The 27,449-nt window shown below is 37.9% G+C and overlaps 1 protein-coding gene across 4 annotated transcripts; it reads left to right on the plus strand.

Moving 5' to 3' along the window:
* The first annotated feature begins 1,471 nt into the window (after positions 1-1,471).
* LOC110680828 (diphthine--ammonia ligase-like) lies at positions 1,472-16,219 on the plus strand. Of its 4 annotated transcripts, none has more exons than XM_021856615.1 (3): positions 1,472-1,676; positions 14,759-15,878; positions 15,942-16,219. In XM_021856615.1, the coding sequence occupies exons 2-3, from the start codon at positions 15,764-15,766 to the stop codon at positions 16,202-16,204; spliced, it is 378 nt and encodes a 125-aa protein (XP_021712307.1). In that variant the 5' UTR covers positions 1,472-1,676; positions 14,759-15,763; the 3' UTR covers positions 16,205-16,219. The 4 variants fall into 4 exon arrangements, with proteins under 4 accessions (XP_021712307.1, XP_021712308.1, XP_021712309.1 ...); XM_021856616.1 differs by having other exon boundaries at positions 15,244-15,878; XM_021856617.1 differs by having other exon boundaries at positions 15,247-15,878.
* Positions 16,220-27,449: the final 11,230 nt, after the last annotated feature.

Genomic DNA, 27,449 nt, shown 5'->3' on the forward strand with positions numbered 1-27,449 from the left:
GCCTGGGATTTTTTCAATCATCGTCGTCAGTTTTCGCGATGATGATGGTTGATGACTGTGCGCATTTCTAGCGTAGCTTTTCATAGAGGCAAACATTTAAATGGAGAAAAAATATTAAAATATTTCTGATCCCAAAAATGCCTTTAAAGTTGAAATATAGGTGAAAAAGAGGTAGCTGATACAATAACTAGGTGTAATGTTGCAGTAACGAACATTTTTATATCTCTTTTTTGTCATTTTCTCCATTTCCCCGTTTGGTAAGATGAGGCGTTGTTAAAAATCACTCTGGATTTAATCCCAGGTCTCCTGTCAATTGACCGCCGTTCCGGCGATCAGCTGTTCCGAAACTTCTCATAAAATGGCTTATTCGACATATTATGTTATGTTATTATTCAACTTGTTAAGTTCACCCCAAGGTATCTAGAAGGGAGGTAGCCCAATGTGTCAGATTTCCCATTCCCGCCATTTTGAAATGTCAAAGTGACAGCTGGCGAGTTTGTTTTCGTTGTATGGATATCAGATGCATGGCGTGACAAAGTAGGTATAGAATGTTCTTTTACACCCACATCTGTGTGGTATACGCGGCAAAGTATCTGAATTTACTTCACTGTGTAATGCACTGATAGTAGAATGACTTAACTTACGAAGATTAAAGTTACAAGAATACAAACGTCATCGTCAGACGGCGACAACCGTGGCGCATCCGCTCTTTCATCGGTAGACCATCGATGGTGGCTGGCTTTCACCCGCTGCATTATTCGGAAATTTCCACATTTACATGCATTACATGCAATTTGTTAACCAATTTTTCAAATAATCTGCTTCTCTTCGACACAAAAACACCGGAATACTACCATTAAAGAACAAAAAATTTGATTCGGCGAACAAAATGCTGGAGAAAATTCTTCACTTCACTGTGTTTATGTTTGTTGGAATAGAACATTCCTAACAACCCATAGAAACGGTTCAGTACACAAACCCGCCAGCTAGCCAACTCGGCCAACTGTCACTTCCGCCTTCCCCGCAGCTAATCACACCGCGCACCCCACTGACTGATGAGATCGGTAAACCTGTCATTATAATAATCTTGGTTCACCCTATGCGGCAGCAACATTTTGTTTTCCATACAATGTTGCATTGAGTTGACCTAATCGTGTTGCAACATATCACTGCGCATGTGACAAACGCTTGCATGATATTCGGTGGTTTAGATTTTATTATATTTAAAAAATTTCGACCTTACTCAGCCCAATCTGGTCTTGTATTTATTTTAAATTATAAACAAAATATTATGTCTAAGTTCTCATTAAATTTTAATGAAATATATTACATCGCCTCACAGACATCCTGTCTGTGTTCGTAGACTCTTTCAACCATTGCGTGCTTCCGACGATAATGGCAACACTTGCGGTTTTTCTTTCTTCAACTGTCAAAAATCGCCACCCCTTTCTCGCGCTCCACCCGACCATTCCCACCCACTTCACCCACATCGGAACAAAACACAACCCAAAACGTGCACAAAACCGAACGCTGTTTTCTTTCCCGTCCGCATCAGTGTTCTTTCTACCTATCCCACCTATCCTAAATCCAGAAGTGTCAGAAATTTTACACGGGAAGAAGTGCGCGCGGTCCCCATCCGTATAGTAGGCCTTGGCGGTGTTCCTCCTTTGAAGCGTGTAATGGTTTTTCTCCGACAATCAAGATAAAATTTTCAGTGAAATTAGTGTGGAAAAGTGGCGGCGTTCGCTTGATTATCAGAGAGAACCGTGCAACAAATATGTGCACCGACGACGGGAGACAGATTTTACGGCCTTTATTGCCGTAGAAGTGATGATAAGAAAGAGCCAACAGACCAAGAGAGACGACGGCCATCCCGACGCTCTTGATTCTCGAAGCGATAGTGTCCTTTAGTGGTAGGGGGACCAGGGCTAAAATGCACCAGTTGAGGAAGATGTGTTCAAATGAAGATCCAACAACGTGTATTTAGTGATTCAATACTCGAATCTGGTTATTGTTGATTATGTTTACCCTGATTGATGCTGGGCGAATTTTTAATCCAATTAAAGTATTTTTTTTTTGAAAATTAAAAATTCTCCAAACAAAAATTTACGTGTATTAAGTCGTTTACGCATCAACTAGGGTATCGTTTACGCAACTGTTTTGAGTTGCGTTGAATAAATTTCACAAGGAAATGGTTAAATAAAGGTGAATGCATCCTGATATTATTCATGATACCCTCAATTAGTCTTTTTTTGCAATTTTCTCATCGTAATAGGCTGTTTTCATCACGTCAATCTGTCATGAAACGGCCTAACTTTCCTGCACTGAAGTATGCAGTACGGAAATAGTCATAACCTAATTGAAACCAGTGATGTAATGATTCATTACGCAACGCTTTCTCATTACGCAACTGTTTTGAGTTGCGTAATGAATCATTACACAACAATTTCTCAGAAATTGTAAAAATGTTAGTGTATGCATTCCTATATAATTTATGATACCATCGTGTGGTCTTCTACGAAATTGCAAAAAATGTTGTACATAACTCGTTGCAGAACTCGATTTTTACAGCATATAATTCATGATACCCTCAAGTGGTCTTTTACGAAATTGTAAAAAAAACGTTCGCAATAAGTTGCAGAATGATGATTTTTTACAGCACGAGTTGTAAAATAATAACTAAGAGTGCTGTAAAAATCGAGTTCTGCAACGAGTTACGCACAACATTTTATTTTTTTGCAATTTCGTAGAAGACCACTTGAGGGTATCAGAAATTATATCGGAATGCATTCAACATTATTTTACAATTTCTGAAAAATTGTTGTGTAATGATTCATTACGCAACTCAAAACAGTTTGCGTAATGAGAAAGTGATGCGTAATGAATCATTACAAGACTGGTTTCGATTGCGTAATGACTATTCCCCCGCACTGCATACTTCAGTGCAGGAAGCAGGCCGTTTCATGACAGATTGGCGTGATGAAAACAGCCTATTACGATGAGAAATTTACAACATATTTTTATCTGTGTATGGTTGCTATTTCATGATTGACAGTGTCGATAACGGCGGTAGGATTTGGAGGAATATTAGTGTGAAACCTTTGGCTATATAAAGACCGTGTTTACCTCTGTATCTCCGCAAAAGGTTTACTGGAAGATAAACAACCAATACATGAAGACATAAACATGCTAGTGAAAATGATATTTTAAGTAAATAAAATGTAACAAAATTATTGCCGACATGGAGTGACGAACCATTCAAAGTTTGTTGAACATTTACATAAATGCAACATTCTTACCGTTGTCATAACAGGGTATCTTCCTACCTGGAAAACCTGCAATTATCAGGGAATTTAGGCCAACAACAAGGATATTATTTAGAATTATTATTGCGATTTTTTTTACCACTTAGACTTTAATGATCTGAATTTCGTCTTTCTCAGATTTCGCTTTCGATTTCGCTGCCCCTTTTCGATCACCCGCCGCCCATGCAATTATCCTGCACGCTCGTTCAGATCTACTCAAAAGTGAGTAGATTTCGACTCACTTCGGAACAAAGTGGAACTGCTCAAAAGTGAGTAACACCATCGTTACTCACTTTAGAGTAATATAGTCAAATGTCAATATGGGAGTAACACTTACTCACTTCGTTTAATCTGAAATTTGCGAAAGTTAGTAGATGTCACTCACTTCAGGAAATAATAATTTTGGAAATAAATGTAGTATGTTATTCATAAATCAGAAGAAATATATAAAGAGCATAGCATATATTCATTGTTTCATACATAATACATAACAATAATACATTATAACAAGTAAAAAAAATGTGATATTTGTGTTGAAATTTTCGCTACTCTGGAATGGATCCCCGGATGTTATAAATATCTGGGGCATTGATGAAAGTCATGGAGGATGTAGTTTGACCCTGGGAGGGAGGCACCGATACTACACACGAAATATAAGACAACGTTATTTTTGAACTGCAAGATAACTGCAGTATGCAACAACAATCAAGGCAGGCTTTGAGAAAATCGGTAGTTTCCTTTTGTTGTGCACCTTCGATCTTTCCTGACCAAACATGAAAAAAGGGCCACGGTTTTCTATGCACTAAATATTCATTTTCTTTGGAAAAAGTTAGAATGATGCGTTTTTCAATGCTTTATATTCAATCAGATTAATGGTGCTCACGTGACATTACTTGCATTATGTGCATGAATTGATTTTTATTCGATTTTCATCACTTTTGAAGAAATACGAAAATGTGTTTTTAATCAGTTACGCCGCTTTTTTCATGTTAATCCAATGTTTGAGATCTGGGCTCACAGTGACAGTTTCGTGACAGCTAAATCTCGGCTCACTATGACGTACAGAAATTTTGTATTGGTTTCTCCGTCCCAGGTTTGACCGATCCAGTAGCCTTCGCCGGTTAGACTGTAAAGAATTGATAATTAGTCCAATAAAAAGAACGACGGTAAAAACTTACAGTTTATATTTTTTGCGGTAATTTGGATCAAAACCTTGGTCATATTCAATCCGACCTCGCTTCAGAACGACGGTAAAACTTACAGTTTATATTTTTTTGCGGTAATTTGATCAAAAACCTTGGTCATATTCAATCCGACCTCGCTTCACTTGATATCAGGATTATTGACTTCGCAGCACTAATCTGGAGTTCGCCGGTTGGACTTCCGAAGCGCTCTGCCGGCTCGGCTTTTATCTCGACTGTTTTTTGAAAAACAGTCCGACATCACGGCGACGGAAGAAATTTCACCACAACGGAGGATTTGTCAGTTCGAGCGCGCGAAAATTTTCACAAGTCTTTGACGTTTAACAAAGTGAGTCCAAATATGTTTGTGTTTACTCAAAAAGTGAGTACAGGTCGTTTTCTTCATGGTTGAGTAAAAGTTACTGCACTTTGAATAAAATTAAAGTTACTCACTTTTGACAGCTAACTTGAAACTTCAAAAGTGAGTCAAAGTTACTCTCTTTTGAGTAGATTTGAACGAGCGTGTGATGTTCATGACAGTTTTCTCCGGCCCGGCTCAATGTTTACCATTTTTTCTTTGTTCTCGACTCACCAGCTGGTCTTGTGTACACAACAAAACCAGCTGGTCCTCTGATGTTACAGTCATCGTCATTGTTCTCCACCATTCGAGTCTAAAGCGTCGGTCGTAGACACGTGTACCGTGCAATTGGTGGACAGTTTTCTCGAAAATTTTGTAAAAAGTTATCGTGCATTGAGAAAGCAATGTACATCTGCGGTGCAATAATAGCATTTAATTAGTGAATATTGAGCCAAAATCGTGATTTATTAAGGGGAAACAGTGAAAGTTAAAAGGCGAGAGGACGCCAAGGCGAAATGCCGAAAGGAGTTCGCCATTTTAAAGAAGCAAGAATCAGAAAAAGAGAAGAAGAAGAGAAAAAGAAAATGTGCGGTAGAATACAAGATGGCCTCCGGCGGCGAGCCACCGACAAAGGTGGTGGGGAGCAAGGATTGGAATATGGAAATGCAAAACGAACAAACCCAACCTCAAAATGGGAAAACTGCAGAACTTAAGGGGCAACAAGATGAAAATAACAACGCGAAAATCAGCTACACATATGTCAGAAGTGACGTTGGCCCATACAGAGTATTCATCGAACTCAAAAACAACACCAATGGAAAGGCATCTATCAACAAGTACACCCTCGGCTCATACCTGAGGAAAATACAAGGAATACACACATACAATCCAGGAATTGCAGTACGCAGGAAAACACAAAGTGATCGCCATACTAACGAATCCCGAAAAAGCAAACCAACTAGTGACCGAAATCAACAACAGCACCAGTGCATACCGAGCATATGTACCCCGTCACGTCGTCAGTATCACGGGTGTCATTACTGGTATCCCGATCGATCTAACGGAGCAAGAAATTCAAGATGACATCCAGTCAAAGGTTCCAGTGATGAGTGTTAAGCGACTACACCGGTACGCGGACGGAAACAAAGTACTGAGCCTCAGGGTGAGTGTGACCTTCCGAGCAAAAGAACTGCCTGATAGTGTTAAGGTATTTTGCTGTCCAACAAGAGTTTACCCGTTTGCACAAAAGCTTATTTTCTGTACGAAGTGCCTGCGATACGGACATCGAACCGAAAACTGCCGAGGAAGAGAGAGGTGTAGGAACTGCGGACAAACACACGAACTAAATGAAGAGTATGCCAACTGCCAAGAACAACAAAAGTGCATTTACTGCAAGTCGACAGACCACCGATCCGGTGCAACGATTTGTGACGAAACACAGCGACAGAAAGCACTAAAATCTATCATGGCAAAGAAAAATCTAACTCAGCTGGAAGCACGGCGGTTGCTACCCGCGAAAATTTCCAATTACTATGAACCACTCAGCAGACAGGATGAGTTTCCATCGATTAGTAACTCCTTTGCTAACACAGTCACGAGAAGTCAAAAACCGCAGCGGTCGAGACAGCGATCCAGATCAAATGAGGACGATAAACGGATGACGTCAAACGCAGGACACCAACAGTCAAAGAATACAACAACCAACGAGAAGGACGAGGAAGATTACAGTAGACTAGTTAAACGAGCGCGACAGAGGGGTTCGGCACAAAAACTGGAGCCATACGTAAACAAATAGTGCAGCAGTATCAACTTCCCACCACACCAGGAGTGGGGCTCAACAACACACAGAAAACCACCGAAACGGAAAAGTGGAACCAAATAGTCCAAAAAGAAAAGGAAAATGCCCAGCAAGAAGCCAAACAGCATATCAACAGTGTGCTTATGAAGTTCTACACGGAGTTCATTGTCCGTGAAGGAAAAGATAGCCCAATGGCAGATAGGCTTAAAAACTGGTCGAAAGAACATATCGATTTGGAATCAGTAATTATTTAAGAACTAGAAGTGAAAAGTGAAAAATAATATTAAAAAAAAAAGAAGTAAGAAAAGGAAAAGTTTGATGAAAGGTAGAAGAAAAGAAGAAAATAAGTGAGAAAAAAGGAAATAAGTGAGAAAAAGAAGAGAATAAGTGAGAAAAGAAGATAAGAAGAAAAAGAGTAAGATAAGTGAAAAAAGGGGGGAAATTTTTTGAAACGAAGAAAGAGAGAAATACAAATTAAACAGAAAATGGAGAAGTGTCTAAAAATTTTACAATGCAACATACAATCAGTGTATAAAAATAAAGAAGAAATTTCCCGAGTGCTTAGAGAAGGAAACTTCGTTGTAGCGATGTTATCTGAAACCTGGACCGCGTTAGATCTAGAAGATACCAACAAATACAGCATATCAAAATATCATCGAATTTTGTGCTCAAGAGAAGATGGCTATGGAGGCGCGGCCGTCTATATCCGGAATGATTATGGATACCAACCAATATCACTCCCAGCGCTAAACAAACACACCCAGGCAGTAGCAGTTAAAGTGTTAAAACTAAATTTAGTCATAGTGTCGGTCTATTTCAGTCCTGCCCTGACTGGTGAAGCATTCGAAGAAGACGTCACGAAGATATTCGACAGTTTGAGGAATGAACGAAGGGTTCTAGTCGGTGGAGACTGGAACGCACATCACCAAATATGGGGAAACAAAACGAACGATAGAAAAGGAACTATAATGTCCGACCTAATAGCTACTAGTGACGTCGTCCTAATGAATGATGGATCAAGTACATTTATACCGATAGAACTGAACAAGCAACCATCAGCAATAGACCTGACATTATGTTCACCCCCCCTTCTGACGGAGCTTACGTGGCAAACAATGGGTCATGGTATTGGAGGAGGACACCATATTGCCATAGAAATCCGCTTGGAGAATGTAGAGCACAAAGAGGAATACATTTACAATAACAAAAAAATCAATGAAGGAATAGCAAAGCTGAATGAAGAATCAATAACAACAATAAACGATCTACAAAATGCGGTAAATAAAATACAAAAAAGCAGCAGAACTAAAAATACACACACACCTAAGTTCTGGTGGTGCGAAACGGTAGAACAGGCGTGGTTGGAGAAAAGAGACGCAAGAAGAAACTTTAACAGGATGTCAACGTTGGAAAATTTGCTGATTCTAAAAAAGAAGGCGGCATGGTTCCAGAAACGTAAACGAGAGGAAATGAAGAAGAAGATAGAGGAACTCCCGCAACAAATATCACCATTTATGTCATCCAAGGAACTGTGGAAAAGAATAAACCGGCTGACTGGGAAAAACGGACGCAAAAGGGAGAACAATATCGTACATGAAGACGAAGGGCTAGCAAATGAATTCCTGGATCAACACTTTGGTCCACATGAAGTGAGGTACCCAGGGGGGTACGGAATAATACCTGCATACGATATCATCAACCAGGAAAAATGGAACGATATTTTGAGCCGAAAGAAGAATACAGCACCAGGACACGACAAGGTAACCTATGAAATGTTACGAAGACTACAGCCAGGAGTAGTCCGGAACATAATAAAGGACCTCAATAGTATGTGGAGGAATTTGTATCTACCAAATCCAATGAAGATAATCACGGTGGTGGCAATTCCAAAGCCAGGGAAACCACAGCACACCATTCAGGGGAAAAGACCGATATCGCTCGTACCAACGATGACAAAGGTGATAAACACAGCTGTATTAGACGAAATGCAAAAATACTTGACGAAACATAAGCTGATACCAGACAAGTCATTCGGCTTTAAAAAAGGTGTGTCAACTACAACATGTCTATCCTTTGTGGTCAATGCGATTAAAGGAGCTAAGCGTGAAAACTTGGTCGTTGCCGCAATATTTGTCGATCTGTCGAATGCCTTTAATACGGTTAAAACTGAAAAACTCGAAGAAACAATGGTTGCTAAAGGCATTCCGCAAGAAATCAGCAGTTGGGTTACTGAATTCCTCCGCAATCGACAAATAAACATGAGGGTAAATGAAAAAGTGATTACGAGACAGATTAGCGATGGGCTTCCCCAGGGTGACGTCATGTCCCCAACCTTGTTCAACGTCTACACAAGTCAGCTACACGATATCAAGGAAGAAGGAGTGATTTTGGTTCAATATGCGGACGATTTTGGGATCATTATCAAAGGAAAGAATCTACAGGAAGTGAATCAACGTGGACAGAGATACTTGGATGCTTTCTCGATTAATGCCAAGGAACTGAGTCTTAAGATCAACCCTAACAAGACGAAAGCGATGATATTCATCTGCAGCGATAAAAAAGTCGACATCAAAATCGATGGAACAACTATAGAAACAGTTCGTGTACATCGATACCTTGGAGTACAGTTCGACAGATCCCTTAGTTTTGGTCCACATCTTCGAGAAATTACAGTGAAAATACACGATAGGCTTAACATGCTTAAGGTGATAAGTGGAATTCGATATGGAGGACACCCACAATCGCTGATATCAGTTTATCAAGCACTGATAAGAAGCGTGTTTGAATATGGTGGAACTGTTACACACAACGCAGCAAAAACAAATAAGAACAAAATCATTATTGCAAATAATCAATGTCTTCGAAAAGTCACGGGTTGTACGAGGACAACTCCGATAAACACACTACTGGCACTGTCAGCTCAACAACCGATCCAGTATCGTCAAGAGTACTTAACTTCGAGGGAGATAATCAGGTGCATGGTGGACAACAATGTCGTCGCCAAACAGCTACAGAATTTGGAAGGAAGTGAAGAACAAGATCGGCTTTCATACATGGAAAATGTCTATCTGAAGCATCGAGATACTTTCGATGCACTCATGATTAGAACGGAAGGGCAACAGACCAATGTAGACATCGGTGTCGAACTGGAAGGCATGACCATGGCCAAAAGAAACTGTAGCTCAATACAAATGAAACAGTTAGCTTTGTATACCATTAATGGGAAATACAGAAATCGTCCTAAAATATATACAGATGCTTCCAAAGACAGGAACGTCTGTGGTATAGGAATCTTCGATGAAAAATGAAAACGAGGTACTGCTATAAACTACAAAACGAAACCAGCGTTACATCTGCAGAGGTGATAGCCATTCAAACAGCACTCACAATCATCGATCAAAACGAGGCTCATGATTACGTTGTACTCACCGATTCCCAAATCGGCATGCCTGATGCTGCTGGAAGCGCAGGCGGAAGACAGCAGGATTGACGTCATGCAGGATATTCTAGAGAAGGCCACTCGGTGGAACGCCAGCATACAATGGGTACCAAGTCATATTAACTTGGAAGGAAACGATGTGGCTGACCTCCTAGCCAAGCACGGTACTGAAGAGACGGCGATCAATATGACCAATAAGCTGTTCGATAAAGATGCTTCCTGGAAGATGAAACATGAGGCGAGAAATGCTGCTAATACCTGGTACCAATCGTACGCCGAAGAAAAAGGACAGAAATTTTACCAGCTGCAAGAACAAATCGAAAGTAAACCTTGGTTCTATGGAAGATGTTTCGACAACCGAGAGATTCCGTTTACTAAACAGGCTGATGGCAGGGCACGATTATTCTCGCTATTGGCTTGCAAAGATGAAGATTGCTGAGAACAACCTCTGTGAAATATGTGACGAACAAGAAACTGCAGAACACTGCATTCTACACTGTGTTCGATATGGACACATCCGCGCAACTTACTCGTTTGACTGCCGATACCGAAATTTAATAGAGATGTTCAAAACAAAAAACGAAGATCTACTGAAGGAGATTTGTCGATTTGTAAATGAGTGTCGATTGAATATCTGACACCACTAACGGACAACAACCCAGGAGCAGGGCATATAGTCAATGACACTAGCCCTTCACAGCGCGACAGACAGTTTGTCAGTCCGCGACCAGAGTTAAGAAGAAGAAGAAGAAGAAGTCATTGTTCTCATGCTCCAGCTGATCGTGTTCTTGGTCAAAACCAGCTGGTAGTGACTGAAATCAAGGATGAAAAGTGGATTGGTGTTTGAAAATGTACCATCAGTACATTATTGGCAGCTTCTCAATTTCGTCATGAAAGTCTAATCATTTGTGAAAATTACAATAAACATGATATAATATGTCCTTTTTGTGACGAAAAATCGTTTCTATCAATACAAACTTTCGGCCTGCGCCGCTATAAAAACGCCTGATTAGGATGTTTAGTCCTTTCATTTTTAGTGACTGTTATTTATTAAGCAATAAACATGTTTAGACAAGGAAGCAGAATTTAAGATTTCTAAATTGGTAAAGGCAAGTAGAGTTCCCAGTTCTTAGTAGAAAAAAAAGTCTCTGTTTTTCATTAAGGTTTCTAAAGTATCTATCTAATCAAAATGGTCTTTTCAGTCTTTTATTTGCCTTAAACTGCTTGCAGTGAATAGAGTAAAGTGGGGCAAAAGTTCGAGCGGGGTAAAAGTTTCTTTTTAAGATTTCCAGCTCAATTCAAAACAAATCTTATAAATGTCATGGTGGTTCGAATGCTATTCAAGTAAGAGACTTTCATCCAAATATCATATAAAAATCGATTGAGATTTGGAAAAGTTATGGCTAATTGTTGTTTTTCGACGTGAAATTGTAATTTTTGATCGAACTTTCGTTGCATGGAACCAATTGAAGATAAAATCTTTGTCAATATTTTATGTAGGGCGTTTCTAGGCCTATCATAAGGTTGCTTTGAGGTGTATTAGTTTTTGCATAGATGCTTGAAACAATTTTTGGCCCATAGTGGGGCAAAAGTTCGAAATCAGCGGGGCAAAAGTTCGACCCATGTATAAATCACGGAAAAATTTGCAAATTGCCTAAAATCCACATATTATCTTCAAATTCAGTTAAATTTGTCTGATCGTGTGAAAATTGTCACCAAAATTTTACATTTCCACATAGTTTTGTGAAAACCTGCTATTTTTGAGTATATTACAATAACCCGGTTTTGGGCAATTTTTTATGAAAATTTAGTGTGTATTTTTCGACAAACTTAGGTTTACGGCTGGTGTAAAGTATGCAAATCATAAAAGGGATCGATTTTTTGTGTTTTAGCCAGCGAACTTTTGCCCCACACTAGATTCGAACTCTTGCTCCACGCTTGGGGCAAAATTTGAATAAGACGATTAATTTTGAAACTGTTATAACTAAAAATGGTAAATATTTTGACACAAGTTTGTTCAGCAAAATTATAGCCAACATGTTGAAGATTCACTGTATGGTATTTGTTTTGTTTAAACTGCTATTGTTTTCCTTGAAACTTTGATTATACCACTAAGGTCGAACTTTTGCCCCACCTTACTCTACTGGTAAAAAATTCTGAAGGCTCCAGAGAAATATTCAAGGACTATTACGCGGCTACTCCACAAGTTCTTAATGACATTTTTCTCAGATCCCGAATCAGCTACAGAGATTCTAAAGATTTCTCCAGATATACCATACTTTCAAGAACATTTCCAATGATGCACCAGCGGTTTTTCAAACTCGCTTTAGCTGTTTTACGTATTGAATTGATGCGATTGCGAAAAAATCAAAATAATGGCGCCTTTTGCGCCCGTTATCGCGAAAACTTAAATCGTACAAGCTGGCGGAATTCAAGCGGTGCCAACTTTTTTTTCTCTCCTAGGGATACTCCTTCTTTCCAACCATTGTACAAGTTGTCGGGGCCCAGATAGCCGTAGCGGTAAACGCGCAGTTATTCAGCAAGACAAAGCTGAGGGTCGTGGGTTCGAATCGCACCGGTCGAGGATCTTTTCGGGTTGGAAATTTTCTCGACTTCCCTGGGCATAAAGTATCATCGTACCTGCCATACGATATACGCATGCAAAAATGGTCATTGGCATAGTAAGCTCTCAGTCAATAACTGTGGAAGTGGTCATAAGCTGAGAAGCAGGCTCTGTCCCAGTGGGGACGTAACGCCAGAAAGAAGAAGAACAAGTTGATATAAGAGGGCGTTTACGTTCCCTCACAGTGGGAAATTCTTCAGTAATTTTCACAGATATTACTCTGAAAACATCGTAGCAATTGTCTCAGGATTTCCTCCAGATGTTTTTCTACGCCAGCTGTTTTATTTTCTTTTTTCGATTTATCATAAAAAAAATCAGATTTCCAACAGATCCTACAAGAGCTCTTCCACAAAGATTAAACAAAAAATGTTTGGACATTTTTTTCAAGAATCCCTACAGTTATTCGTACGCCAATTTATTCATTTATTTCAGTCATTTCCATTAGGATTTTTTTTTTTTGGTGGATTCATCCACGATTACTCTCATGAATTGCTCCAAAAATTCCTTCTGGCATGTTCGCGGTTTGTACTGAGATGTTTCATTTATCTTAAAAGTGCAATTTCAGAGACTGCCTGTGTTCAAAAGAGTAATGACTGATGAAAACGTTATTAGTGATAATGCCAACAGTTTTCAGTGCAACTCGTAGGAAAAACCACACCCCGTAATGATAGGTACAAACCGCGAAATGGTTTACCGTGAAATGTCGGACAACCATTACAACAATTATTACAGTCATAGCTCTGATCATAAATTTCTACAAGGAATTTATTCAAAAAGTCTTGTAGGACATTATTCAAAGATTTATTTTTTTCAGTTATCTCTGCAATTTATCATGAAAATCCTAAGAAGAGTTTCATGGAGAATTCAGGAGTTTTTCCAGAGATCCTTGTAGGAATTCATCAAGACATACTTAGAACTCACGCAAGTTTCATCAGAGATTGCAGTAAGATTTTCTTTCGAAATTCCTCGTGAATGTTTTCAAAATATTGTCCATAAAAATCTGAAAAATTGCATTGGCATTTCCTTGGAGAAATTCCTGGATGAATGACTGGAAAAATTTTTTGAAGACTTTCTTGGAAAATTTTTCAAAAAACAATAAAAATGGGGAATTTCAGAAGGAATTTTAAATTCTTGAAAATGCTCTAATGTGTAATGGGAATGTTGGAAGAAATCATAGGGAAATTAATGGTTAAATTTGTGGAGAACTTGGGACTTCCATGAAAATTGTCAAACGATCTTAAGAGGAATTCCTGACGGAATCTCCGCAGTGATTTCTGCTTTCTACCTTCTAGGTATTCGAAAGTATTTTAAAGAATTTTAATTTTAAAGTTCGTGAAAATTGCAAAACAAAATTTGTTCAAGTGTACACAGACAAACAGTCGTAACACTTGAATTATGCTAATCGTATAGTGAAAAAGTGCTCAATTTTTATATTTGGTAGTTGGCTAACGGCTCACTCGCGGCGCGCTTATCACTCTTGTTCAAGTATGACGTTTGTGTACTACCGGCATCTAGTTATCGGCTGGCCAAACACACATGTTAAAAAAAAGCATTGGGCGTTATTTTTCGTGTGACTATGTTTTCAATTGAAGATTGTTCTAGCTTTTACATCTGTTTGCCTGTGTTATGTACGTATCTTGGAAATATTTGTTTGTTTATCTAAAATTCACTGTTCTTCAATCATTTATGTATTCTAGAGAATTTGTTGAATCTGGAATTATTTATAAGATCTGGAAAAACCTGGAAAATAACATAGAATTTAATTTCTATGAGTAGAACCCCCGCATAACAAAAGCATGTGTTATCATAATTGATCGATTTGAGGAAAGCATTAAACGAGCTCACCAATTGCTAATCCATCCTTGAGCAGCTTTAAGGATCATTCAAATATTACGTTAGCAAATTTAAATTTACGTTACATTTGAATGATCCGCTAACGGTATTTGCTCGTTATACTGGTTTTTATAAGTATTTTCTGAAGTTAGGTTTTAAAATACAATTAGTTTTTCATATAAGTTTTTTTTATATTCTAATAATCCTTCATATAAATAAAGTGTGGTGAAGGTGCGTTTTTCCCCGACAGTGCATATTACTCCAGGCACCCCTATATTTGGTTTTTGCACGCGACGTGAGTGATTAGCACTGCCCATTGATAACGTCACGTAAATCGCCTGAACCTGCTTCGGCTGTCCGACCTGTTTGGATTCCGTTTTCTTGCGGGCGTAATTTGTGGAAGTGGCTTCAATAGCAACATTAGTGATGTCGTAAAAGTGTGTCCAGAAGAGGATGATGAAGCGCTGCTAATATAGTACTCTAGCAGCTGTTCTTCCTCAAGACCGAGAGATAGTTGCATCCTGAGATCACGCGCTTCATTACAACCAATCCCCAATAATCATCGGACGGCTGCAGACAGAGGCGCTTCCTCCCGATATCACTTCATTATAGTTGGGGAGTACGATAACGATAAGCGTTATCATCTGTCCCTCCTTTGCTTTCGTCGGACCGAATGCTAAAAAGTAGCAATCTCTATCTATATCAGCAGGCAGACATCTGCAGAACCCGCCCGAGAAGAGAGAGTGTGAGATGAAGCAGCAGTGATTGTGTCTGATGCTGCATAGAAGTGATTCGCAATCCGTCTGCCGCCGCCAATAAGCGAAAAGTGCCGCGCGAGGGAAGAAGGCAAGTGAAGGTCGTTCGGAAGTGAAGTCAACTGCGACGAAATATAGGAAGAATCCGCCTCGGGGGGCTTTCCAACTAAACAGCTGCTGGAATCCGATTCCGGAGAGAGATGTGGATCATCACAAGTGCGGTTCATTTCCGTGGTTTAGTTGTTCGTTGATTCGGTTTAATTTGTTCTCTTATCAGTTTCATTGACTCTTTAGAAAATAGTTTGTTTTCGGTTTCGGCGATCTTCCGATCAATATTGTTTGTGTAAAATTAATTAGTTTCGTCATCGGTTTTAGTTGTGTTGCATATACAGTATAGCTAGTTTGTTCGTGTTTTATGTTGGTTTGATTTGTGTTACGTTTGGAAAGATCGCTATACAAGTACTTTAAACCATGCGGGTCGTGGCACTTGTGAGCGGTGGCAAGGACAGCACCTACAACATGATGCAGGTCACTGCCGAGGGGCACCAGGTGATCGCCCTGGCGAACCTGCATCCGAAAGACAAAGGTATATAATATCATATCATTTACCGTCAATTTGGCCTCTCTCTTAAAAATCCCCAATCCGCAGATGAGCTCGACAGCTACATGTACCAGACGGTGGGCCACCAGGGCATCGAGAAGCTGGCCCAGGCCATGGAACTGCCTCTGTATCGGCGGATAACGCGGGGGAACTCGATCAATACCAAGGGCAACTACGAGCCGACCGAGGACGACGAGGTGGAGGACCTGTACGAGCTACTGCGGCAAGTTAAGGAGGAACGGAACGTGGAAGCGGTCGCGGTCGGGGCCATCCTGTCCGATTACCAGCGGGTGCGAGTGGAAAATGTGTAAGTAGAAGATTTCCTGCAACTTCAATGCTCTGCTCGATGCAATCCAAAACTACTTTTGTTGCATGCTTAGCAAATTTCGCGGGCTGACAACAGCTGGATGGTTTATTTTACTTTTTAGCACAGCGATACGATTTGCGATTGATTTGAACCAATTCGACACTCTTGGTATTCACCGGTGTTTAATCAACTACACTCTAGCGTAGTGCAAATTTGCTAGTCATTTGTTCGGTCTGTTGGCGCCATCTCTTGATGCCATGAATACGAGATTAATGCATCATCCTTTGCTAGAACTTTTAAAGGCATTTTTTTTATTATTTAAAATCAGGCGAATGCTCTTAGAAAATAAAGTGTATGCCGTGCCCAGGCAACGCACAGTTATGAATCAGTGTTAGATTAAACTCAGAATATCTCGTCAAAAACGTTTGCAATATCACAAAATTTGTTTTTTTTTCTACGTGATCTATCAATCTATACAGCTTTGAATTCAATTAAATTGGACCTTTACACATTTTATCTGTTTCTGGAAAATAAAATGTTTATCATATTTCTAGAAGCGTTGATTCATATCTATGAGGTATTGAAAACCTTACCCACGGTTATGAAGCAAAGATAAGGCGGAAGAAACGCCAACACGTATGCTTTAACTAATATCCCATTCATTTACATCGCAGGTAAATTTGCTTCAACAAGTAGAGAGTTGGGTCAATATTTAGCCCAATTTTACTACATTCAGAGCATATAAATTAAATTCGTTTGGCACAATAGTCGTTTGGCATAATAACCGTTTTGCATAACTTGATAAGGAAGATAGTGCAGTGCTACAGTAATATCCGGAAACATAAGACGCATCATAACATATCATAAGTATTCCTTCTTTTTTTAACTAAATGTCATATCTTTGAGACATTTTTGTTAACAATGCGCTATTGGCGATCAAAAGTGAGGTTAGGTTGTAAAAGTTTTTTTTTTTTTGTCGGTAGCGATAGGGGTAGTACTGGCACTCTTAATCTGCCCTAAGCTCCTTCCCAGCATTTGCTTTTATAAGCCTCTATTGCGTTCATCACACAGACGTTCCTAAGCAATGTTGCTCAAATGGTCACTGTGTACGCTAGCAGCAATCAGCCCTTGCCGTAGTTTTGCAGTCTAGTAGGGCGTCTGTACCAGTGATAGTGGTAATAGTAACGGGTTGAGGAATAAAAAAATCGCCAGAAAATAACGGAAGCTCGTTTTTTATATCTGAATATGTCAAACGAAAGCTTTTCTATTCTATTTTACGTAAAAAATAATCTTAGAAGGATAAAATCATTGAATCTTTCAAAAAAGCATTTCCTCCATTACTGGAACATGTTCCAGTGATAGTGGTATTTGCTAACGTCTGTTCCTATAATAGTGGTTTACATTGATTTCCCATTGAAACCCACTATTATACACTGAGGAAACTGGAGTTATGTTATTCATAACACCTTTCGTATGAAATAGTATTTCGCTAGCTGAAAAACATTTCATACGATTCGTATGATTCCAATAAATCGTTTATGAAGAGCATACGAATCAAATTCAAGATTCATACGAGGCTCTATAACATTTCATACGATGTACTTATGAAATCCAATGCAAGCCTTGTTTGAAAAAGTTCATACGTTTTTCTTATGAATCGAGTCTGGTCTACTTTCTATTCGGATCAAAATGGCGTTTGTACAGAAGAAGCTCGCGAATTTCATAGTTTTGTTGAAGGCCTTTGCCGTGTTTAGAGGTAAAAAGTAATTATCGATAATTCTACGTAGAGCGTAAATACGGCGGCCAAAAGAAGAAATTTGTAAAGCTTTATCTCGTGCAATGGGAGCACAATGGGAATACGAGATTATCAAGAAGGGTAGAACATAACGTAAGTTGAGTTATTAGATTTTATCTTATGTTTCATATTATTAATCGACTATCTTCTTCAGAATCTGTTCAACATCTCAAAGAAACTTTCTGGAGCGGTGCTAAACTGCCAGGCGACTTCAGTTCTGACAACGGCAATATTCAATTGGATGTCATTTTCAACGGGGATACAAACTGTTGATTTGTAAACAGCGATCGAAATGTATGTTTTTAAGTGAATGATGTTTTATTGTCAATTTTTTGCAAAAATACAGCATAGTTTACATATATTGAAGTGCTCATTTCTAATCAATTTAAAAAGTTGCAAACAACATTTTCCAATAAGTGGCCGTGTTTAGAATGAAAAGGACGCTATAAGTGATATTCTATAGACAAAGAAAACTACGAGAAACGTCTTGTTACAATTGAAATACTGCAAAAGTCATAATAATAAAATAAATTACATGAAGTGTCGTACAAGGGTCATACTCAAATATATTGAGATTCATACGAGTACAATTTGATGTTTATAACAAGTATTCATAGATTTCATACGAAACATTTATGGAATCTATACTACTGTACTGCAAAAAGCATACTATACCACAAGCTAATTCGTTCATAACGACATCGTATGAAATTTATAATATTTTCTTCTGGTAAAATTTCATACCCGTTTCGTATGGAAATCGATATATTTTTTTCCTCAGTGTAGGAACGTCTCACTATTACTGGTGCAAAGGAGCAAAAAAGTTAAGGTTTTTAATTGTTTCCTACTATTTCCTTACTGATTTCCAAACAAATTTTATACACATTCATATCAATTTTACAAGGGCCATGTTAGAAAAATACAAATAAAATAAAAATTGACTATAACACGCTTGAAGCCGCACTACCACTATTATTGGTACACACACTACCACTGGATCAGCCACCCTAGTTCAAAATACTATCAAACTATGATAAGGCCTGAAATGCTACTAGAGTGGTTAAAGCAGGGTGTCCATCCATCCGGGAAATCCGGGAAAAGCGGGAAAAAACCGGGAATTACATATGGCCGGGAAAAATACGGGAAATACCCGGGAATATAAAGAACACCCCGGGAAAATATGTATTCCAAACGTAAGACTACCGGTTTCTTTAAATTTTAAGCGCTGTGGGCGAAATATCTTCTAGAAGGTGCACAACTGCCTTACACTTGTACTTCCTACTATCACGAACTTTTGGTGAGATAGTTAACAATTAAGATCTATGAAACATTTTTAGTGGGGTACTTAGTGATTCATGGCAAGGTTCTTGGCAAATTTTTTGTTTGATTTCTGTTCAAATTCATAGTTAATTTTAATGAGATTTTTCCTGGAATCCTAGCGGGATTCGAATCGTTATTAGTAGATTGCTCATAAGGTTTTTAGTGGATTCTAGAAAAGATCCTAGGCTGATTCTGCTTGAAACTTCTAGTAGATTCGTAGTTGTTGATGAAAAGCTAAGCTAAAAAAAACTACATGGCATATTTCTTGGGAGATCTGCTGAATCCTGGACAGATTCATGAAAAGTTTCGTTTGGCGGATTTCTGGGATTATTTATGAAATTGATTCTTGATGAAGCCTCTTCTGGATTAGGTACTAGTTTGACTATGACAAAGTTCTTATGAGGCCCCGGACGAGATTTTTTTGGGATTCCTGCAGATTTCAGGGCTGGTAGCAAGTCAATTTTTAGTGAATTAGTCACTTTTTCATTCTGGTCACTAACGAAGCCACTATTTGCAACAAAAATCACTAAATTTCTTTCAAAAAAAATATCACTAAAGCCACTTTTAAACAGCAGAATAGTGATGTTTTACTGGGTTTTCTAATATTCTAATGAAACATTTTTTATTCAGTACATTGAAGTGTCTGGAGAGGTTAATAGTGCACAGACATTTCTAACAGAATAACTGGAATTTATTTGCTGGGTTTTTGGTGATAAATATTCTGATAAAGTTAAAAATGTCGGTATATAATTCCTGACAGGACCTGCTGAGATTATTTAGATAGATTTCTGAAGAAATTCTACGGATAATAGTCTAAAGGGATCTTTGACCTACCTTTTAAAAAAGAAGCCAACAAAGCAACCTGAAACATCTCTGAAATTTCGACCAACAATTTTTATATCATATTTTAATAAACTTATTCAGGAATTAGTCCTATAATTATTAACCAAGAAACTAGTTTCAGTAATTTATGCAAAAAAAAAGATTCAAAAATTGTACAAAAAATTTCAAAGCCAATCCGCCAGGCATTCGACGGCCTTTTTAATATTTTTGCATCATTTTTCCAACAAGTTAATAAAACAATCTTCTCCTTTTTGGAAGCTGTGTTGATTTAATCATTGATATTGCAGAACATATCGATAAACAAAGAAGTTATAGTGCGATTTGAGTATTTGTTTCTATGTTAAAAAGTTGAAGCTGCTGGTAGAGGCGTTAATGACACGTTTGTTTTGGATACTTCAAGTATTGAAAAATATCAAGTTAATCATTCTCTAAATACTAAAAGCTAGTAATCACCCTAATTTAGTTTTTCTTGAGTTCATCGAAAACAAATAAGGCTACCTGTCAGTGAGTGAGGGTAAAGTTTAATATATTTTGTCTGGTATGTTTCCTCTTCTATTCCAAATTCTCGATTCTGCTGGAATTCCACAAGAACATCTAGGAACTTATCTGAAATTTTTCTGTTAAACAATCTTCTTTATCATCGTAAACTCTTCCTGAAAACCACCAAAAAATCATATAGGGGTCGGTGTTCCCTTAGTGGGAACAGTCCCCTATAGTCGCACTAGTGGCTTTTTACGGCCGTTTTGCTATAAACCCTTTTCAAAACATTTTTGACATGAAGGTCAGAAGCTATTTATCTAAGTACCATTGATACACCAGCTTGATTTTGTTCAAAAAATAATCGAAATAATTAGTTTTGCTTAAAATTTGAGCTCCCTTGCGCCTATAGTAAACCTATTGTTCCTATAGTAGCACTACTGAGAGAAACTATTTTTTATTATTCGAAATAATTAATATATTACAAACTTTTTTAACATCAAACGAAAGCTTTTGATCCATACTTTGAAGGAAAAATATAAAAGATTTGTAAAAATATGGTTTTGATTAGTATTTTGCCAACGCCGTGATGCTAGTGCTACTAAAGGAACAGAAATTAGAAATACAGTCGCCCTCTCCACATTTCGATATCGAAGGGACCATCGAGATAGGGAGAGATCGAGACATAGAACAAATTTTTAACGAATACTAGATTGAAAATCACTTCCGTTGCCAGGAAAATCAAAAACAAACAGATGTCATTTCGTCTTCGCAAATTGTTTTGAATCTCTGAAATCTAGTCTAGTAACCTATGATAACGGGCATATCGACATACGTAGAGAAATTGGGAACGAAAATCACATCGAGATAGGAGATATCGAGATAAGGAGGATATCGAGATATGGAGAGTGAAATGTATGCAGAGAGAAGGGACCGAAAAAATCATCGACATAGGGAGAGATATCGAGATGTAGAACATCGAGATGTGGAGAGTCGACTGTAGTGCTACTATAGGCACATGTTATTCCTATAGTGGCACACGCGATAATAAATGCAAACATTTGAGTTTTCGTAGTTTTCCATATTTTTCCCACAAAACCAAGTTAAAAAGCTTTCAGATGATGAAAAAATACTGACGATAGCGTTATTTTTCGATTTTATTACGAATTTTTGTTCTTAAGCTATGCGGCTATTGGTACATCGACCCTAGCATTTTTTTTTTAGATATTTGTTCCACAACTCAGGCATGTAAAACAGTTTCAATGAAAGAATTTTGTTAGAATTTATTTCTTCAGAGTTAATGCATTTTGAATTTCCAGGAGATTTTCTCTACTGACTGGAAATTTAAAGTTGCTGCGTATGCCTAGCTTCTGCGACCTAGCTTTTTTGCGGATCGTACAAGATTTACCAGTTTTTTAAAAGGCACTCTCTGCCCCTTGATGATGTTTGATATCTACTGTAATTCGGTGAAATTATTAGCAACTAACTGTTGTTAAGGGCAATGTCGAAATGTCTTTTTTCGAATTATTAAAGGTAATTCCATTTTTATTTTATATACTGTGTAGTCTTGCTAATATTCTTGCTATGAAGACTATGTTTTGTGTTTAAACTTCAATTTTGAACTAATGTTCGTAGTTATTAGGTAACTTTTTTGATAATTTTAGTCAGTAAGTTCAGTTATTCCAGCTATATGGCCGCTACCAGCCTTGAGATTCACAACGAATTCCTCAAATCATGCTCAACACATTCAATGGCAAGATCTTCGAATGAATAAATAAACAGCAAGGTTTTTTATGTACTCTTGGCCAGTTTTTTTGATATTTTTTTGACTAGATTCTTGACCAAATCTTTTAAGGATTACTTGGAAGATGCAATCCTACAATACCTGGTTCATGTCTAACGCATTTCCCGAAGGCATTCTTAAAAGTTAAATGGCTTGGCTATTGAACTTTGCTCTTTGTGGTAGTTTCAGATACACAGAGCAAAAATGTGTGTATAATTCCTAAATCTTTCTGAACTTCCTATGAATTGTAAGAGAGGACGATCTTTTAGATACTTCAACAAATAGTTTAAATCTCTTTGTCCAGAACTCTTTCAAAATTCAAATCGTTTTAAGCTCACAGTATTTTATAAAATTGATTAAAAATAATTCAAAAATAAGTTAGATCAAGTCTTTCAAATTTGTTCACATTTTATGCAAGTCGCAGGATGATCATCCGCAGGATTGTCAACCGTGTTTTCAATTTATTGGACGTACGGGAAAAATCCGGGATTTGGAAAACTGATTTTGAATGGGGCACCCTGTTAAAGTGAAGAACGAAATAGTTTTATTAAAAAGGTCCTCATTCCCCATTTCCATTTCATCACTCACTATCGTCACTTTATTTCGACACTATCACGTATCACCGATTATCACTCATCAACTTTCGTAATACACTTCAGATATACTTTCTATTATATCACTTTTCACATCCAAACCATTTTCATATAAATCTGTTAGCATTACCCATCTGTTAGCATTACTAAGTAATTTAAAAATATTCAATTTAAATGTATCATTATTTTTGTTGCTGTAGAGTCATTACTATTCAAACTACGATTTAGCACTATGATCAAGAAAGTTACATTAAAAAAAATCAATTCGATCCATTCTTATGCACTCGCTGTCATTATGTATTAATACTTTTATCATGCACGTTTGAAGAACTAGGCAAATTAAGTTTATATTCAGAAAATGATTGCACAATGTATTATGGCCATTATTAAATTAGTAGAGTTCACATCATTATTATTATATTTTAACAAACTATCAGAATCACTTCACCTTAATTTTCAAATTTTCATCACTATATATTTAATTATAACAATCACTATTAGCACTTCACAATCACTAAAATTTAATACGACGAGTGTAACGCACAATCCACCAAAAACACCCCATTCTTATGTTGCATTATAACGATTGATCACACGTTGGCTTCGAAACTTTAACCACCATTGCTGATTAGTACAAAGGATGCTACAGCTCGTGTAAAACGAATTGAAACATCAAACAACCAGCACTGGTTTATAAGTAACTAATGAGCCCCTGGCGGTCCCTCCGTTCGAAGAGGACCTGATAATATGCCGAAACATATTAACAGATCCTCCGCCTGAATGCAGCAGTTTCATGATGAATCATGAACCGTTTGGAGGTGTGCCAAAGTATTGGGAAGGTGATATGTTTCACAGACGGGTATTTATTATGGTGCACCTTCTAACTTTGGCACCGTCAAACCCTGTGATCGTGGCCAGGGAGGTTAGGTTGTAAAAGTTTTTCAAATTTAAATTGATATTTACGGTTTCCTGTGCCTAAGTTGCACAAATCTTGTCAGTTAAATGATTGTGGAGATTTTTCCTCCAAATTTATCACTAGAAACTTAAATAATGAATGATGAACTAATCCCTATTCTAGAAGAGCGCTATCTACGCATTTTGCTTTGCGTTAGATCACCAATAATTTACTGGACATAATGGCCCCGAAAGTCATGTAGGATGCAATTCAATAAATTACAACGGAATGCACGATCGCGTTCATCAACCCATTTACTTGAATTTCCCGGAGATGCGATTCTTTGGTTTTTAAAGATGGAAGTATATCTGTCAAATTAGACATTGCAGCAATTTTCGAGATTTAAGCATGTTGATAATTGATCGTTAATTACAGTTGTTGGCTTTATCCTACTACAAAATTCCCATGAGCAGTGCGCTTCTGAACGCCCAAAATAAGCAGTTTTCGTTTTTTTCAGCGCTAGGTCCGGGAATGAATGTTTTGTTTCGGTTTTCGCGTTTTGCTGGGCAGTGTTTGGTCTTTTGACTTCGTTGCATGCTCCAGAGGGACGATTTTTGATTATTTCAAAAAATCTAAAGATGTCCTTAATAAAAGCACAGGGTTACTCCCGGAAATTTCAAGGTACTTCAAGGGTAAAGTAACCAAACGTCGTTTCGCAAGACAGCACAATTTTTCAACTTGATATTACAGGTTTCAAATTTAAACAAGGATTTTTCCACTGAATTTCAATCATGATTGTTACGACCATAGAATTAATTTATGTTTAGTTCACTGTTTGTTGATCAAACCGTATATATATATATATATATATATATATATATATAATTATATATATATATATATATATTATATATATATATATATATATATATATATATATATATATATATATATATATATATATATTATATATATATATATATTCTTTATTCTTTATTCTTTATTCTTTATTTGGAAGCAGGGAAAAAGCCCGTTTGAGTTGAGCACACACAGCTCTATCTCAAATGGGCGCAAAACCTCCTCACTTTAGTATCAACAGAAAACATACAATCCAAATGATACATTTAACTTAATACTATACACTTATTTTCTTAATAGTAACATAAAAACGATTTAATTTTGCTAGCCTTAAAAGAGTTCACGAGAATTTTGATAAGACTCTGAAATAATCTGAGAGAATTTCGTTCGGAAGCGTAGTACGCGGGGGATATGAAAATCGAATTCATGTGAGCAACGATAAAGGAACGACACATAGCGGAAAACGGTTCGTTATAATCCGTAATTAGTACGAGCACAAGGAGAAATATGAAAGTACTAGACGAAGAGGACGATGAGGTACGTTGAAATTGAGAAGCGACAGCAAATGTGGACATCAATTTTCAATTGCAGAAGATCTGATACAACAAAGATTTTGAAATTTCACGGCGGACGCTTAACAACTCCAAACCAATAGTTTACAACGGTCTTCGTAAATGGGTAAGTTAGTTGGGTTGTTCCATGGCAGATGGCGCAAGGCAAAGCGTACAAATCTGCGCTGAATTGGCCTCTATGCGAGAAATACTGTTTTGATAATAGGGCGCCCAGACTAACTGACGAGTATTCTAATATTGACCTCACTAGCGAACAAAACAAAGACTTTAAACATTGAATGTTTTTAAACTGCTTTGCAACACGAAATATGAAACCGAGTGTTTTAGATGCTTTGGAGGCTACGAAAGCAATGTGTTCTTTGAAGGACAACTTAGAGTCCAATAACACACCCAGATCTTTAACCACCGATTCTCTCCTAAGGACAGTACTTCCAATCTTGTAGTCAAAATTAAACGTAGAGCGTTTGCGGGAAAATGATATTACTGAGCATTTGTCTGCATTTAGCTCCATGCGGTTCGTTTTACACCAAACTGTAAAACGCGTCAAGCTGGGATTGAAGGAAACAAGCGTTGTTGACATCGTCGACGATACAATACAGCTTAAAAATCATCGGCAAATGAAAGCTTGAACGACTTAAGCAGCGAATGCACATCATTGAGGTACACTAAAAAAATCAATGGCCTAAATGACTGCCTTGTGGTACTACCAGAGGTAACAAGAAAGTATGCGCGAAGTGCAATCTCCAATTTTGATGGCCATTTTCCTACCAGTCAAGTAGGATTTCAGCCAATCAATAAAAGATCCGGAGAAACCGAGACGACTAAACTTGGCAACGATTATCTGATGATTGATTTTATCAAATGCTGCTGAAGAAATCCGTATAGATGGAATCTACTTGATGACCTTTTTGAAGCTCTTTTGCAATGAATGATGTATACGCTACTAAGTTGGTATTCGTTGAAACGCTTCGGCATGAAACCATGTTGGGTGTCCGATATGAAATGAAGGCAATTGTGCAGCAAAAAGTTGTGAACCACTTTTTCGAACAACTTAGAACAGCGCAAAGAGCAGATATACCGCGATAATTTTTGACATCCACGTTTGTTGCCTTTTTTGAACACCGGAAAGACGAACGATTTTTTCCAACATTCCGGGAATGATCCTGCTTGTAGAGATAGGTTGAACAGTTGTGATAGGGGCACGGATAGAATGCTTGAGCAATTCTTCAAAACTATTGCAGGAATACCATCCGGACCACAGCTAGTTGACGCCTTCAAAGCAGAGCAATTCTTGCAGACAAATTCTGAATTAACGAATGGGTGATCACCAACTGGAGGATAAACGGGAACATTGCTCGCTGCTAAGAAAACCTGTTGTTCGTCCAGATACTCCGATGTAAAGACGCTCGAAAACTGACTAAGAAAGAGATTGCAGATGCCTTCTGTAGACGATTCCTCTACGCTGTCTTTGAACATGGCCGTTGGGAGACCAGATTCCTTCCGCTGTTCGTTGACGTGGTTCCAAAATGCCTTGGGATTATGACGCAGTTTCTGTTGAATTTTCCGTTGATGCGAAAGATACAGTTTTCATTTAGTCGTTTGTAGCGAACATTGGCGGTATGATACTCTAGCTTACAGCTCAGGGTTTTAAACTTCGAATACTTGCGTAAGGTAGACCGTTTCAACCTTTTCAACTGCTTCAAACGGTAATTACTCCAAGGTGGATTTGTAGGAGGTCTATGGATACGCTTAGGAACAAATTGGTCTATAGCATAAAGAACTATGTTGGAGAATGTTGCGACTGATAATTCGAGATCCTGATTAATAACATCCAGCCAGTTAATATTGGAGAAAAGTGTGTTCATACCAGAATAATCACCATGTTTAAAATCGTTGTAAAGCGATTCGACTGGTTCTACGAAAATACAGGGCGTTGCACCTATTACTTCGATCAGCAGGGACGGTGATGCCGGGTGATGCAAGACAAGAAGGGGCCTCGATCAATGAGAAACGCACGTCTCCATCAATGCTCCCAAAGCATAAAATCCAGTATTGGTTGTTGTGGTTTAAACCGTAATTCAACTGAGAACCCGTGCCCATGTTTAAACTATCA

This window comes from Aedes aegypti, unplaced genomic scaffold (genome assembly GCF_002204515.2).
Source record: "Aedes aegypti strain LVP_AGWG unplaced genomic scaffold, AaegL5.0 Primary Assembly AGWG_AaegL5_hic_scaff_1901_PBJ_arrow, whole genome shotgun sequence".
Lineage (NCBI taxonomy): Eukaryota > Metazoa > Arthropoda > Insecta > Diptera > Culicidae > Aedes > Aedes aegypti.